Consider the following 16,884-nt stretch of genomic DNA (forward strand, 5'->3'; position numbering starts at 1 on the left):
TCTGAATTATGCTACTGTACCAAAAAAATCTTTAAAAAGAGTTAAATATATCTTGTCTGTGGCATATATTACAGGATAAGATTTAAATGACCACTGTTAAGCTCTGATAACACACACATGTACAAAATTAATAAAACAGAAAGCAGGAAATCCTGTCGCCACCTACTCATGGAACATTAGGCTGACTGCCATCTGTTCTTCTAGCAGTTTTGATTGATTAATTACACACAATACAATACCAGAAAATTTCATAGTACAAAGACTTAGACTTAATAGTCACCATGCTATAATCCTTTGTTGTTTAAGGAAATAAAAGGTCTTATGTCCACATGGAAGTTCTCGGTCTCTCTTTACACTGTCAAGTAACATTGTTTGCCTAATCATCAAATGATGGGACGTTCTTTTACAAAAAAGAATGTTTTAAGTTATCCTGTATGCTGAAGTTCGAAAAATAATGTAATGAAGTCTAACGCCTCAATCAAAGTACTCAGGAAACCAGCAATAAAATAGGGACAGATTCTAATATTAAGATACATGCCATGCCGTGAATTTAAAAGAAAATGCTACTGTACTGACATATGGTCAAACAAGTAGCCAAATTATTGAGGTCCGAGTGGTGCATTCTCCATATTACAGCTTACAGTCTGATCCTCAGTTACATAATCTTGAAACTCATACTGGGAGACTCCAGAAGCCACAGAGTTCCCTACTGCCCTCAGGAGCTAGATTTTTGACAGACCACTGTAAAACGAGGTTATAAAAAAGTATCCTCCATTGTGCAAGCCAAACTCAGCACCAAATTCAGCACTGGGGTAGGCAGGCATAACTCCCATTGAAGCAAGGGGAGTCATTTCTCTCTCTCAAATAATTAACTAGAGAATTATTTGCTGATATCACTTCTGTTTGAGGTAAAGACAGATAGTCACTTAGCTGATTCAGCCTGTCTCTCAACCTTACCTTCACCATCCCCCTCCCACATCATCAGTCTCCCAAAACACACAGATGTTTGCCAGTGGTACTTTCATTCCAGAAGCCACCCTCTGGAAGGGTCAAGTGCATTTTGTCAAACTGTGTATTGCAGTTTTGCCATTTGTTTTATGTTGTAAAAAAATAAAACATGTATGAATACAACAAAGTGGTTTTAGCTTAAGTGCTCTTCTTGTAACACAGGCATCAGCAACACAACTGTATTTAAATACTGTAACTTACATTCCTTGATAAACAGGTAGGTGAGTGTTAGCACTACTGTGTGACCGCTGAACAGGAAGTCTCCACATAAGATATGTGATCCAGTTATGGACAGACCACCACCAGAAATCAATCGTAGGATCCTCTGCACCTTAGCCTGTGAATCTCCATTCAACTGGGAAATGAGAAAAATTCAAGATGAAGAACATATATGTTTGGACAAGAAGTTTAAGTCAACTTGTGCTTAAAAATATAATAATGAAAAGCTCTATCTACTAAAACATCTGAATCTTCTTTGTCTATTGTCTATGTATTTCTCAAAGATAATAGCATGTTTACCAGAAAAAAAATCTGTCAACAACCAAGGCTGGGCATTACAGGATTAGACTAGGACAGGGATCGGCAACCTTTGGCATGCGGCCCGCCAGGGTAAGTATCCTGGCGGGCCAGGCTGGTTTGTTTACCTGCCACGTCTGAAGGTTCGGCTGATGGTGGTGGGAAGCGGCGCGGGCTGAGGGATGTGCATGCTGCCCCTCCCGCAGCCCCCATTGGTCTGGAACAGTGAACCGTGGCCAATGGGAGCTGCCATCGGCCAAACCTGCGGACGCAGCAGGTAAACAAACTGGCCCAGCCCTCCAGGGTGCTTACCCTGGTGGGTCGTGGGCCAAAGGTTGCTGATCCCTGGACTAGGATATGCTTTGCTGGATTTTAAACCTTTTTGTTTCTTGTTTTCCAATCAAAGTGTGCACGTCCTTCATAAAAATAACCGCAAAGCTTTCTGTATGCATTATATAATATTGATCAGTATATTTCAAAAGGGTGGACACATTAAGAATTGTGTAAGTGCATATTACATATATGTCATTTGTGTGACGCACCCCAGAACTCTTTCAAGAATGGTGACACATGCCAGTATCTGCAATAGCCTGGGGCAACCTTATGGAGTTAAGTTAAACCTTATTGAATTTTTAGGAGGAACAAGGAGATATCATGAACTTCAAAAGACTATGTTAAACAATATAGCAGACATGATTGATCTTTTGGGACAATGTGTGTGAAGTGGAGTTTCTAAGAAGTACCTATGAACTCAGCCTTTGAAGCTTCGTCCTGAACAGGAGACTTGTCGTCTGCTGATCACCTGTTGCTCTGAGGACAGTTGAAAGACCCAGTTTGGTTTCTCCAGGGAGCAACAAAGAGAGGACTTTTGAATAACTAGCCTGAGTTTAAAGCTGACTCAGGGCTTTCTTCCTGATCCAGCAAACAGACAGGAACTCTGGTCCATGGAGGGCCTGAATCCTTAGGGAAGGGTTGGAAGGACTTTGCCTCCTGAGGCCTCATAAGACTGGGTTCTGAACTGAAGCTGTTATGAACTTGTGACCACAAAAGAGAACCCTTTGGGAGGTTTGAAGGACTGACCTGTCAGAGCCCATGTTAGAGGCAGTTGGAGTGATCTCTGGTAAGCTTATTAGCACGTGTGTAGGTTCTTTTATTATTTTAATATGTTTTCTCTGTAATGCTTTTACCATAAGAATAAATATGCTTTCATAGGAAGTGCTATGTGGTAACTTGCAACTGTTGGCAATTACGGTTAGTAGTCTCTGAAAAGAAAGCAGGAGAAGCCTGCTTTGGCTGCTTGTCTTTTGCTGGAGATATCACAGTATAGTCAAGGGACTGTGAAGCCTGGAAATGCCCTAGTCAGGATGGAGAGACACACAGGTCTCTACCCGAGAGAGGCAATGACTAGGGGCCTGGAAACCTGAGACTGGGTGCCTTTGCTGGATCACTAAAGGGAATACAGGTTCAGTTGCCCTGAACTGTGAGAAATTATTCTAAACAGAACCAATATAAATTATCACTGTGTGAGGTGTTGCATGCAAGTCATTCACTCTTTATCCAGAGCGGAGTAAAGTGTTCACAAATCAAGACTTCAAACTACACGAAATTTGCCCAATTTGGGGCTTAGTTAATAGTCAAAAGTCAGCCTAGGTTTGTTGACATGTTTATAGACGTTTCAAATACACTTGGGCTAATTTATAGTTTCTTACTGATACTGTGCAAATGCTCAGTTTCATATCAGTTTTCACTAAGATTAACTTGTTGTGGGCTGGGGGAGAGGGGCAAAGGGAAGACATGAATCCACCAGAATCAAAACTGAAGAAATGATTCATACACTGCAAACCAACCAACCAAATTTTGCAAAGCTCTAGAGTGTGCCAGAGTCATACATTTTAATATATATTCCCCAGACAAGTTCATCCCCGGTTTAACTCCAATTAAGACAAAGCAATTATATCAAGAATGAATATCCCCCCCCCCCCATCTCTAGAATAGCCATGAAATATTAATTCATTGAACTGAGTTGCTAGTGAGAAATTCTGTTCCTCCAAAGCTGTCCCGAGTAATTCTACTGTTTGTTCTGTGATACTTGATAGGATAAAGTTTGTTTTTAAATTGCCATATATCCAATTTTAATTGCAGCATTCAGGAATGGGATTAATACTGAAAGCAAAAATCAGAAATGTGCAATTTAAAATACAAATTCTAGTGTAGATGCTGCAACGTGCTAACGTTAGTATTAGAAAAACTTCCAAAAAGCAACAATTCAACGGTCCTTAACATGTCAATAAAGAAATCTTTTTAAAGGGGCTATGGAATCTTAGTTTGGCGACCTGGAGTTATCATAACAGAAGCCTAAGCCAGTTCTCCACCATCACCACATACAATCAGGTACCAGAATAATTTTAGTAAAATAATTTAACATTTCATATATACATAATACTATTTCACTGTGATTAAAAATTGCAATCATGGTGTGTAAACTTCTCAAAATTCTCAAACTAAGCAGAATTAAACGTGGTCTGTACTTGGCTGCGAGACCTCCAGTGATAACACGTTACTGTGTGGTACTGTGTTTGGTCCTGTCTACACTAGGAAAATATATCAATTTTTTTTTTTTTTGCTTTTTAAATTTGCTTGATGTTGATAGTTTGGTGTTTTCATTCTTTATTCTACACTTCTTCCAAGCATTGTGGTATTGCTGATTTTTATACATTTTAAAATTCAGACCCATAACTTAAAGAAATCTGCATCAGTTTTACTTAAGGCAGCATTTTAAATCTGACATGGTATGAACTAAAAATAACGGATATGATTTGTGAAGTGGGTACTCTCCGAGACAGATAGCATAAGCAGATTTCTATCCCATGTCAATACTGTATAAACAAACAACTTTATTTTATAATATGCAAACAAATTTTTGTGTACATAAAAATAACTTCTTTGGAGATATTACATTCAGTTTTGCCAAGGCCTATCTCTATTCAGTGAACCAAAAAGAGCTGCTATTGTGTATTTGTTAAATCTTATGAACAGTTTTTTCTTCTGTAATTCATTGACATGGCAAAACATGACAGCTTGAGTAATGTAGGTGGATGATAAATCTTCCTGTTGTTGTTATCCAATTATAATAAAGTAATTTAACTAACTACATGTTTGGCTAAGCCAATTCTTTTACTTATACATTTACTTTTTCCTATAAATTTGTTTCATAACAGGTAAATCACCACTTCAAATGACTTTGGACCTTTGTAGCCTTTTCCCCCCACTTCTTCTTGATAGTGAAAATAAGCTTTGGAAATAATTTTATTGGGACAGTAGGCAATATTTTGCCAAGTTTCGGCTTGGATCCTGTATTGTGATCTGTTTGAGCAGACGGCTGTGCCATGCAGAGCCTCTCTGATGTCAGTAGGCCCTGCTCAGAGCCCTACTGACTTCAGAGGGGCTCTGTGTGGGCACAGCCGTCTGCTCAAACAGATCACAATACAGAACTGGGACTCAAATAGGTATGGTGCAAAAAAAAAAAAAAGAAAAGAAAAAGAAAAAGAAAAAAAAATTGTTGGCATAATTTGCTTCTTGCTGAGTGGGTGGGACCGTGTTTGGGTTGTGAGATGTAGACATTATGAAAGAACGCATTTATAGATAGACAAAAGTTGTTTCCATTGTCAGTTAAAGCGCAGCCACCTTGACTAATGCTAAAATTGTTGTTCCTTCCTCAATTAACCAGCGGCTCCAGGGAAATGCAAGGTTCTAGGCACAGATTGTATATAAAGTACAAGGTTCTGAACAGAATCACACAGGAGAAAATCAAAACTCACTATATACACTTGCACAGGCGAGTAAAGGGGCCATAAAAGGTAATGCTCTCCCTTACTCCTTTGCACGTTTCCTGCATCCCGGGTCACATTGCAGGGGACAGAACAGCCTCCCTGGGGCTGTTGCTTCTCTCACACATATTGCTGGAATCCTGTAATAACTTCCATAGCATGTGGGGGCTGAATTAGATTTGCACAGGCATCCTTAATGCTGGTGGTTCCTAACTTTTCATTGCTTGATTTATCAACCTTCACATTCTTTTAGTGTGGTTTTTTTTTTTGGATGTTAAATTCAGTCTGTATACTTAATATTCTGACTTGGAAGAAAATGTTTGATTTCTTACTGTACCAGTATTAGACAGACAATGTGTGTTGAAGAATATCTTTTGTTGGACCAACTTCTGTTGGTGAGAGGGAGAAGCTTTCAAAAGCTTTTCTATCTCGCCAACAGAGGTTGGTCCAATGGAAGATATTACCTCACCCACCTTGTTTCTCTTATATCCTGGGACAGACATGGCTACAACAAACACTGCATGTACCACTATTAATTAGTTAACTCTTTGATTTGTTGCTTACTATATACTTTAAGACAAATGTTAATAAATTGGAGAGAGTCGAGGGGAGCAACAAAAATTATAAATTTTTTTTAGAAAAAACGGGGGCTATGAGGAAAGGTTGAAAGAACTGGTGTGTTTAGTCTGGAAAAGAGAAGGTTGACGGGGGTCATGATAAACAGTCTTCACATGTATAAGATTGTTATAAAGAGGATGGCGATGGATTGTTTTCCATGCCCGCCAAGAATAGGAGAAGCAGTAATCAGCTTAGTTTGCAGTAAGGGGGATTTAGGTTTCATGTTAGGAAAACTTTGTAACTACAAGGATAGTTAAGCACTGGGACAGGTTACATAGGGAGGTTGTGGAATCCCTGTCATTGGAGGTTTTTAAGAACAGGTTAGACAAACACCTTTCAGGTATGGTATAGGTATGCTTACTCCTGCCTCAGCAAGGGGGATGGACTAGATGATCTCTTGAGGTCCTTTCCAGCCCTACATTCTATGATATAATGTATATCTTTACTAGTATTTACAAGCCAGTGTGTAGTGGACTATTTAATTAAATGTCTTCTAGAAAAAAAAATCAATCTTCAGAACTAAATGATGATGTGCTCTAAATGCAACAGAAGTACCACTGACAAACAATTACATTTGCACAAATATTTGCTTTTCCCATGTTTACATACCTATTGCCATGAGTATCAGCTGCCCAATCTGGATTTAGAAGCCCCAGACAGCCCTGGCCAAAACAACATCACTGGCAAACATGCTTACAGCATGCCACCATTGCCTCTCAAAAAATCTAGCTGCCATGCAAGGCTTTACTGGCTTGTCCTCCAAGTAGCTGGTTTGTACGTCAGCTGACAAAGTAAAGTAAGGTATATTATGTAGGTCTCAGATGAAAAAAAATCTCTCTGAAGATATGAGCCTAGATGGCTGATTTTTTAATAAATAAACTCTAGCCTGGAATAATCCTGACATATCTATATGTACATAAAACCAAGAACAAAAGATGCTCACTGTTCACAAAATCCTGCCTTACTAACAGCAATAAATAAAATGAAAAACCTAGCAATCACCAAAATAAAAATATGAAGACACCTGCCAGGAGCCACTCTTATCTCTGAAGAGTATCATATAATATCTGGAGAAAAACATTAACTTTATTAAAATAAATGAATGTACCAATATGTCTTTTTCAGATACTGTATTTGGTGTAATACTTTGGCCAATACCAAGATTTCTTACCTTTGGAGCACACTGAAAATGCATTCCAGGCACAGGTAGGGTGGTAACATACATGGTAATACAGCGGTACAGGTACAAAGTTCCAATTATAAAAAAGAACCTGCGTCCCACTATTGATCTGAAAACAAGGAGGGAGGGAGAGAGAAGAAAGCAAGCATAAACTCGAAGGCAGGATATATTTACTTGTCACAAGGAGAGAGGGAGGTATGGTGCCTCCAGCGTAGCCGTAGCCTCATTAAATGGTTAACACCCTACATTTAAATTTATTAGAGCTTTTAAATTGTGATTAACCAATATGAAAACAAAGTTTCAATAGTACTACTTCCATGTGAGAGATCTCTCTCTCTCTCACACACACACACACACACACACACACACACAGATGTCTGGACACATCTTTCTGGGTTATGTCACACAGAAAAACGAGAGGCAGAGACAGAAATTGAAACATGAGTGTGCTGCAGTTAAGAGAGAGAAAGAAATTGCTGCAAATGTAATGATTTTGTTTAATTTAACCACTAGCTGGTAAGTAAATTCAGGCCTATTTAATAGCTCTAGTGTTCTCCTAGCAGTGTTTTTATTTTGCTTGGTAATTATTTTGTAATCTCCTTTTCATTTTCAATCGCATGTCAAATAATGTTTGTTTTCCTTTAAAGTATCTGTAGAGATTGTTTCTTGAGGAAACAGGTGGTGATCTGGAGGGAAAGATGGGCTGATGTTCTCAGAGATGTGACTAGCTCGAGCATCCTGTATAATGCTAGTGAACTGTCTAGTGCCTTGTCAGAAATTAAAAAAAAAAAAAAAGTTTAATTGAAAATGTTTCAATCAGCTCTACTTAGGGGTACTAAGGTCTCACAGCACTTTGTCAAAGAGTGCAGTTTAGTCAAAACTGAAACGTTTTGGGGAATGGTATCACTTTAATGAAAATGTCATCTGTAAGGTCTCTGAAATCAACAATGGAATTTATAGCCAGAGATTTATCTCAGAATAGCCAATCGCCTGGTGATTAAATTGCTCTGTGGGAATGAGAGAGACCAAGGTTCAGGTCCCTACTCTGAATAGGTCTTGTTTTTATTCTGCATCAGAATGAAAACAAAATTTTGAAACCTCAACATTTCTCATGAAACTTAATTGTGGTTTTCAAGTCAACTCTACTCCAACATATGGGTGCAGAGCCTAGCTGCAAGTTTTCTTTAAAACAATCTATTACCTATATTCATTTTGGGAAATCACCGTAACTACTCAGAGAAAAGTGCTACTCAACATGAATAAGGATGCCAGAAGCAAATTCTGTTACTAAGTAGAAGCAGAAATAAATACAGCTACTTACTTGTATCTGAGAAATAGCCACTGGATTATCCATAATCCAACTAGTATCATTCCATTTATTTCTGATACAGAAAAAGCCCATTTCACACGATCAATATAATCAAAAAATTTATCTGGCAATGGAGGACTGAGCTCCTTGGGAGGTACCCTCTCATGAACCACGGTGATCATGACAGTCGTTAGAATTAAATTGAAGAGAGCATACACAAAGGCAATGCCTGTTTTCCACCATTCCAAAGGAAATTTGTTCCTAGATTCAGCAGGCATAGAAATCTGAATATAGTCTGGATATTTCTTTGTGCTTTTTCGCAAACCATTAGGTAAACCCTTCGGTTTGGTATTGCCATTTTTGCTTTCCTCACTGACAGATAGCGTAGGTCGAACATAACCATTTGAGGTGTCATTGTTTTGACCTTCCATGTGCTCTTCAAGCTTTGCAGTCTCAATGGTATCCATTATCCCAAGACCTTGAGCCAAACCAGGGAATTAGCAATTTCTGGATGCTTTTTAAAGTTTCTTACTCCTCTAAGTCCACCTTATGTTTCCAGTTGATTTTTGTTCTCTAATAAAAATCTTCAGAAGTTGTCCATTCTCTCTCTCTTTTCAGTTGTTCTGCAACAGATCTTTGAGATAAATCTCAGTTTATTTCCTCAAAAGCTCTTACTGTATCATCTGTAAAACAACAAAATCATATTCAGAAACTGTACAGCTGGCAACATGACAATGCACAAATGAAATACAAAAATAGCTTAGGGAAATCTGCATTCTAAATATCAACACAGTTTGCTTCACATGGAAGTTGTGGAAACAAAGCAGCCAAATATTAGGCAGTATTAAAAACGTTCACTAGGTTAATCCAAGTAGATGGTGTTAACTTTTAAATTAAGGTGGAATAACTTGGTTTTGATCTTGACTCGGTCCTTTTAGTGGGTGGTATCAACCTCGTCCAAAGAGTTAGCATTTACATGGCTTGAACAGCAGCTGGCATTACAGTGTTGATTTTCTGAATTGTCAATGAGTCAAGATTTCCCCAGACATTGACCATATTAAATGTAAACACACTGAACAGAATTCCATGCTGGCTTACGCCCCACAGCAACCCTACTAAATTCAACACAACTGCATGGAGATCACACCAGAAATTAGTCAATTATGTCCATAAAATTGACAAATGGCTTATTTAACCCTGGGGATGGGCCAGAAACTCAGAGCAAAACACTATTTGGGCTTGATCCTCACTTGATCCTGGTGTAGCCTCACCAATTTTTCAGCAGTAAATCTGTTAATTAGCTTCTGACATGTGTGCACATTTTGAGAATTTCCTCAGCAGAGCAGAAGCAGGCATTGACTCTGTATTGAGGAAATACAAATGAGTTCAATATTTACTCCTAGGTTTATGCAAGCTTTTTGATAGTATGATTGTAACGTAGGCATAGGAAGCATATTTTGGTACTATTGTAAAAATGTTTCAGGCTGCATTTAAAAAAAAAAAGGTAGGAGTTTTACTGAAGAATATCTTCATTACACAAGAATGTGCTTTTATAAGGAACTTTTACACAAAGAAAAGGAATGTTACTTGCATCTATAGAACAGAAACGGCTAGTCTATCTCCAAGACTGTAGTGCTCAAATAATGGCTGAAAATTTCCTATTGATTTGAAAGTCCTATGCTACTGTACATTCATATCATAGCTATGGCACACAAATTTGTATGACTCAATATGGCTCAGACGAAGCTATGAATAATAGCCCACTTATCTGCAAAACATTTACCTTCAACTAACAGTGTGAGTACTCATAATGCTCACCCTTTCTGGCTTCTTTATGGGCAGAGGCACAGCACTGTCATCACCTCATGTTCCATCATACTGACATAGTAGCCACAGCTTGGATGGAGGATAGCATACTTTTTGTATTATATCATGATGGAAGTAGAGTTGCCAGTCTTTCCCACTGTTATAATAATATCACCTGGCTTTTCATAGCACTTTACATCATTAGATCACATATGTCCGAGTTATGTCAGAGTTTGATTTAAAGAAAAACTACTGAAAAATAACTTCAGTGTAATTATTGAGCTTTTGAAATATGATGAAAGACTTTAAGAAGTCCAACACATTCAAGGATTGAGAGTTTCCAACACCTCATGTGAGGATTAAAGCCTCTTAACATGGGAGAACCTCTCCCATACCCTCCAAAACTACCCTCCCCCCAAAGTCACACCAATTGAATTATATTGTCACATCTTGACTCCCCACCAAAAAACAAAAACAAAACAAAAAACCCACAACTCTGACAGATTTATTGGAGGGAGACAATCCATTTAACCAACTAATTCTGGCCACCACTGTTACCCAATCGACTCAATTAATGATGTCCCACGTCAAAACAACAACAGATGCTGGTTCCGACCACTTTGCAGAGCTCCTCTGCAACTACTGTTCATACTGCTCTTGTGGATGCTTTGGCTTTCCACCCAGTTGGGTCCTCTGCTCCTTTTCATTTCCTCTTAAAGAAGCAGTTCTCAGAGGCAACTCTGCTCTTTCATTCTCCCGCCCTTAGAAAGACCCACCTAGTCCAAATTTCCTCTAGTCAAGTTGCTGAGTGTATGGATGGAACAATTGGGCATATTCATTGCCAAACTATTGGCCTCATCTCTGAGTTAATGAATGCCTTCTCAGAGATCCTCAGCATACAGACTCTTGGGATTGGGCTCTAGATAACTTTCATGATACAAACTTGTAATATTTGTAGTAAGGCCCAAAATCATTTTGCACAATTTCATTACAAACCTAAAACCTGGGATAGGTGTGTTTATGCAGTCCAAGGAAGAGTGTTTGTAAGTTAGCAAAATAAAAGTGTGCTTTACCTGCTATGTCAAAACAACATTTCTATTTTTCTTCCTGCCTCACTGACAGAATGATAGTTAAAAAAAAAGTCATATTGTGAATCTACACAGTCTAAAAATTTTATAAATACAGCAAATTTTATGGACAAGCAAAACATATGTTTTTAAAAAATGAACCAATTAAAATTTTCCTTCTGAAAACAGGCTCACAGGGGAATATCTAACATAGGCAGTTTTAATTCCCATCCCTCACCCACCACTTTCTCTTCTCAGAGCTGGGTCTGAGAAGTGGGCAGGGCCTCCAAAACACACTGAGACTAAGATCTGTGGGAATAAATGCAAAATATATCATGAAAATCCACTATACTTGATGTTCCCATCTAGGCCTCTCACAGTAACTGCAGTACATCTAGCAAACTTGGCGTGCTGCCATTGGCTGTCTTTCCCCCCCAGTATTCCTCTGGCAATGTCTGAAAGCCACAGAGGAGGATTTAATGAGGGCAGCAGTAACTTCGAGGCTTTATTTTGAATTGTAAATTCTGTTGCCCTAAGAGGAGAGCATGCCTCACAGAGCAGCTGGTCATCTGACTTCTCTCAGCTATGCCTCCTACAGCAGAGGAGAATGCATCTGCAAAGCAGCTGCAAAAGGGAGAGGATGAGCTATTCAGTAGTGTTACAAGAACATTCCTCCTCTCACCCCAAGTCCTTCTCTGCAGGACTTGGACCGTTCTGCCCCTCTTCATGTCATAATAATGGAAGCAAGTCTATGCATAGCCTTAAGTTAGAAGGCAAATGAACAAACACACATATAAATGCTTCTGATTTAATTTACATTAAAAATAACAGACTAAGAAAAAAGGAGAAAAATCTAAAATTATGTCAGTATAATAATTGGGTGAAGTTTAATCAAGAAAGGAAAAAAACTACAATCTGTATTATTAGATTATTCTCTTGGTAGGGCTGAAGACTGCTTACTTTCTCATAAATTTAACTGAATTACTAGCAATGAACAATATTATAGGTGGGGCTTATTGTAAGGTTTCCCTACGCTTCCCATAAAAACACTCTGTTTTCAGTTGCTTATAACTAATGCTAAGATTTTGTCACTGTTATTTTTAGTAAAAAAAAAAAAAAGTCAGATAGGTCACGGGCAATAAACAAAAAATTCACAGAGCCCATGACCTGTCCGTGACTTTACTAAAAATACCTGGGGCCTGGGCTAAGTAAGTGAGGGAATGGAATCCCACGGGGGAGGAGGGGACGGACAGATGAGACCCCTGCCAAGGTGGGGGGCACAGCCCCAGCGGCTACAGTGGGGGCACAGCCATGGGGGGCACACAGCCCCCACTCTGGAGCTGGCCACAGCTGTGGGACAGGGGCGCAAAACCCAGCTGCAGCCCCTGCCAAGCCAAAGCAGCAGCCGGTGGGGGAGTGCCTTGCTCTGGGAAGCCGTTAACGGGGAACATGGCTCCCGCTGCAGCCGCTGGCCAGGGGAACGCGGCCCCAGCATAGCCCCCACTCTGGAGCTGGCTATAGCTGCGGGACAGGGATGCACAGCCCGGCTGCAGTCCCAGCTTCAGCTGCTAACAGCTGAAGCGGAAGAAGTCATGGAGGTCCAGTAAAGTCACAGAATCCGTGACTGCCGTGACCTCTGTGACTAAATCGTAACCTTACTTATAACTTTGCAAAAATAACCATTTGGGCCAAAATTGCATCTGCCTCAGGCTGTTCTGTTTTTGTTTGTTTTGTTTTGGGGGGGGAGCAGAAGGAGGAGGAGAAAAGGAATTTTCAGCCAAAACGAGTTAAGCCATTTCCAAAAATGAGGCAAGGGGCAAAATATATTTTTACATGTTAAAAAATTGAGACTGTTTCTTTGAAATGCGTTAGCTCCCATATGCTTTGAAGGAGGGACTTGAAGTTCAACTTTGTGTCCAGCAACATGCTTTTTGCCTTCATCATGAAAATCCACCCAAGATTGGCCAAGCAAGAAGGTTTTAAAGAGACTCACATATGTAGAGAACTCTTGTATTTTAACAGCTAAAATCTCCAGATAATCACTCCTCAAGAAGCATGCTCCAGCCTGTCAACTTCTATGTGTGACTTGACTGTACATGGGGGAAATCAGAAAAACTTTCCTTGTAATTACTGCTCCCAGCTGCTCTGGGTCAGACACTGGAACTGAGAACAGGAAGCCTCCCTCTTATATGACCCTTCTGCTGGCATCCAGCAAACATGGAGGAAGAAACCATCCAATTTGAATACAGAAGAGATAAAAGCTGAATTAGGGGCGAGGGGAGAAAAAGGAGCAGTTTGGGACAAGGAGTTTGGGGATACTGGGAGTTGGTGAGGAGGGGGACTGGAGAAATAGAAAAAGCCAGTAAGAGAAATGGGAGGTGGGGGAAGGAGAAGTAAATAAGGCCTGGAGTAACACACTGAACAATGGAGAAAATAAAATATTGACTAGCAGGTCCTTAAGTGAGCACCATCTTTCCTGTGCTCTGAAGGAGACAAGGGTCCTGTAGAAAAAAAGATAATTTATGATCATGAAATTAAGGACTGTGTGGAAGTGTCATAATGCATAAACACAAGGGGGCTAAATTAACACTGCACAGGCAAGCTTAATTCTTGACTTTTCTAAGGCTATGTCTACACTACCAAGGTAAGTTGACCTACGCTACACAACTAATGTAGCTGGAGTTGACATACCTTAGGGTCTACACTGCGGGGGGGTTGACTGGAGAAACTCTCCTGTCCACTTGCTTTACTCTTCTGGTCGGGGGTAGAGTACAGGGGTTGCCTGGAGAGTGATCTGCTGTCGATTTGGTGGGTCTTCACTAGACCCGCTAAATCGACCGCTGGTGGGTCGATCTCAGAGCATCAATCCCAGCTGTAGTGTCATATGGCCTAATTTTTGAATGCTTGACTTTGCAGCCTTAATAATGTTCTTTCAATGTAATGGTATGTATAATGGTATTCAGGTTAGCATAGTAATAGGCTCTTTGTGGTAGTCCATAGCCCCCTACTAGCAATAACATTAGCGAACTTCTTATGAATCTTTAGAGAGAACGTACACAAGAACACTCTAAATACAACACATTTGTGCAGGTCCTTCCTCAAAAAACTATCATCATAACACAGAAACTAGTCAAAGCATTACTCAATTTTTGTTTTTTAAAAAATGCAAGGGACACTTCCATCTTTTAACCTTTGATACAGTTAAGGCCCAATCCTGAACACATAATACTCATCAACAGAGTCTTAGCATTGATTTCAATGGAAGCAGGATCGAGCCTTTATAGTTTTAAGGCTTTCTTACTAATGCCATTGCATATTTCAGGAGTATTATTAATAATCTGATTTGATGTTTCTTGAAAACTAGATTTTGATTTTTTTTTAAAGATTTTATTGTTCCATGTTGTTCCATGTTTTGTACACTCCCAGTATTCTGTGAGAAATCCTAAGTTCCTGTAGAAATGTCAAACATGTCATTATATATCAGATTCATTTATGCCATTTTTAAAAATTAGACTGACTCACAGGACACCTTTTTTAGCAGTAGTTTAGAAAGAACACACAATGTTAATTTTCTATGGCAAGTATCCACAGATTAGCAATGGAAAGCAAGTTGTTTAACAAAGTGATGTTAACACTGCTCCACCAAGAATAAATCCAAGGAAGACTGTCTCTAAACAAAATGCAACAACAGAAAACAGACAGCTTGGATGTTTGCTATTAACTGTTTCTGGATTCATCTGCTGTAAGTGGCAGCTATGTACAAATGAATGAAAGAAAGATTATATATATTAATTATTCTCTATTAAAAACTATAGGTCAGATTGTACCTCTCCCCCGCCCTCCATGCAGATACACTGAGGAGAGAAGTATGCAGTGTTACACTACCAGACCAGAGTGTTATTTTAAACTAAAGCATTTTATTAAAACGTGTCAAAATCCAACACATCACAGCTTACATGCGCCCTATTGCTGGAGAGCTTACCAGGAACACCCAACTCTTTTGACCACATCTTGCTCCCCAGACCTTTTCCCCCCTTGAGCCTCTTTAGCACAGTTCCAAACCTTAAAAGCGATAGGGCACTGGAAGATATAGCCCTGGCTGGCATTCCACCACGTTCTTCCATCAAAAAAGTTACACTTAAATTACAAAATGTATGTTAGTGTGTGAGTGCTACACTCAAAGCATTATTGCCCCTCAGTGGGGTCTCTCTAAGAGCCAGGCAATTCAGGGAAGCAGTGAGACTACATACTACCCAGGGGTGCACAGTGTCCCTACAAAGGCAGAGGCCTGGTCTTGCTCCATCCTCCAAGCTCTTGAGTGAGTCTTCAGACCGCAGAGCAAGAGCAACATGGAGGCAGAGTAGGTTGGAATGTGATGCATGCTATAAAAGGCTACAGCAATTGGTGTCCTCCTACCATGCACCAAGAAGCTAAGGGAGGAATCCCTTACTATGGGCTGTGCCTAAACAGTATGATTGAACCATTGATAGGACACAATACTGTACTAACAGGAAAATGCATTAGATGGTCTACACTAGGGTGGCTTGTTCTTTAATGATTGCTGGAAGGCCTGGAGTTAGCCAACCCAGATTATTAAAGTGACAGAGACTGCAGAGAGACTGTGGAAAGGCTTCTGCAGGGAAGACCTTGAGACCAGGGAGTCTCAAGTCCTAGCTAGGAGGACTGTGAATAACCTAAGCCAAGCAAATTTGGAAGTCAGAGCCTGAAGGCTGAGGTCCAGCCACATAAAGAACTGAGAGCTGGTGAACCTAGACCCTGCTCCAGGAAGGAAGGCTGTGGACTCCCTACCTAGAGGAGAGAGAGATGCACTAAACTGGGAATGGGGCCTGCAGGGCCAATGTGTGTAAAGATTAAATAAATTGAACCCCAGAAGGGGAGAGTTTTAATTACCTTTTGGATGGTGATGAGTTACTGAGCAGCCAAGAAGGAAAACCGAGGCAGGCGCTACAGCATGACCTCTAGCCTGGAGACAGTGCTCAGTTGGAGGACAACCCTGTTACATGGCCCTATAATAGAGCTGGTTAGGAATTTTTCAAAGAAATGGCACTCGCTCAAGAAATTACAATTTGTCAAAATCAAACTTCTCAAGAAAGATTTCTCAGGTCCAGGATGGAATTTCTGGTTATGGCCACAGAACAAGACCCACTCCAGAAGAGCTACTAGCTCAGTGAGTAAGGGACTCACCTGGGATGTGGGAGATGCAGGTTAAAGGCTGAATCAGGCAGAACAGGGACTAGAACCTGGGTCCCCACATCCCAGGTGAGTACCCTACCCTCTGGCTTATTGGCTATTCTCTTTGTTTTTTGTGCCCCACTCAAAAAAAAAAAAAAGTGTCAAAAGGCCTCAGGTTCATCCCAGAGCAGAACATGAAAGATGTCAAATCTTAAAATTTTCATAGGATGGGAAAATCATTTCCTGTCCAACTCTATCTAATACATTTCTATATCTGTGAACCTATAAACCTATGAAAACTAAATGTTTCTCTACATTTCAACTCCCAACAGTAGAACATATCTTTTAAAGTGAATTTGG

The 16,884-nt window shown here is 39.9% G+C and overlaps 1 protein-coding gene across 24 annotated transcripts in view; it reads right to left on the reverse strand.

The window, feature by feature from the left end:
• The window catches only part of SGMS2 (sphingomyelin synthase 2), an 84,617-nt gene that overhangs the window by 6,200 nt on the left and 61,533 nt on the right, over positions 1 to 16,884 (reverse strand). For 16 of the 24 annotated variants that reach the window (XM_045019825.1, XM_045019817.1, XM_045019812.1 and 13 more), the window contains 3 exons: positions 8,471 to 9,141; positions 7,141 to 7,258; positions 1,210 to 1,363 (listed from right to left, as the gene is read on the reverse strand). In XM_045019825.1, the coding sequence (XP_044875760.1) occupies positions 1,210 to 1,363; positions 7,141 to 7,258; positions 8,471 to 8,925 (727 nt within the window). In that variant the 5' untranslated portion in view covers positions 8,926 to 9,141. Of the gene's footprint in view, positions 1 to 1,209; positions 1,364 to 7,140; positions 7,259 to 8,470; positions 9,142 to 9,708; positions 9,820 to 11,569; positions 11,641 to 14,022; positions 14,046 to 16,242; positions 16,359 to 16,884 lie in introns of those variants that run through there. The other 8 variants (XM_045019827.1, XM_045019826.1, XM_045019822.1 and 5 more) reach the window with 5 other exon arrangements.

Source organism: Mauremys mutica, chromosome 5, assembly GCF_020497125.1.
Source record: "Mauremys mutica isolate MM-2020 ecotype Southern chromosome 5, ASM2049712v1, whole genome shotgun sequence".
In the NCBI taxonomy this organism is placed as follows: Eukaryota; Metazoa; Chordata; order Testudines; family Geoemydidae; genus Mauremys; species Mauremys mutica.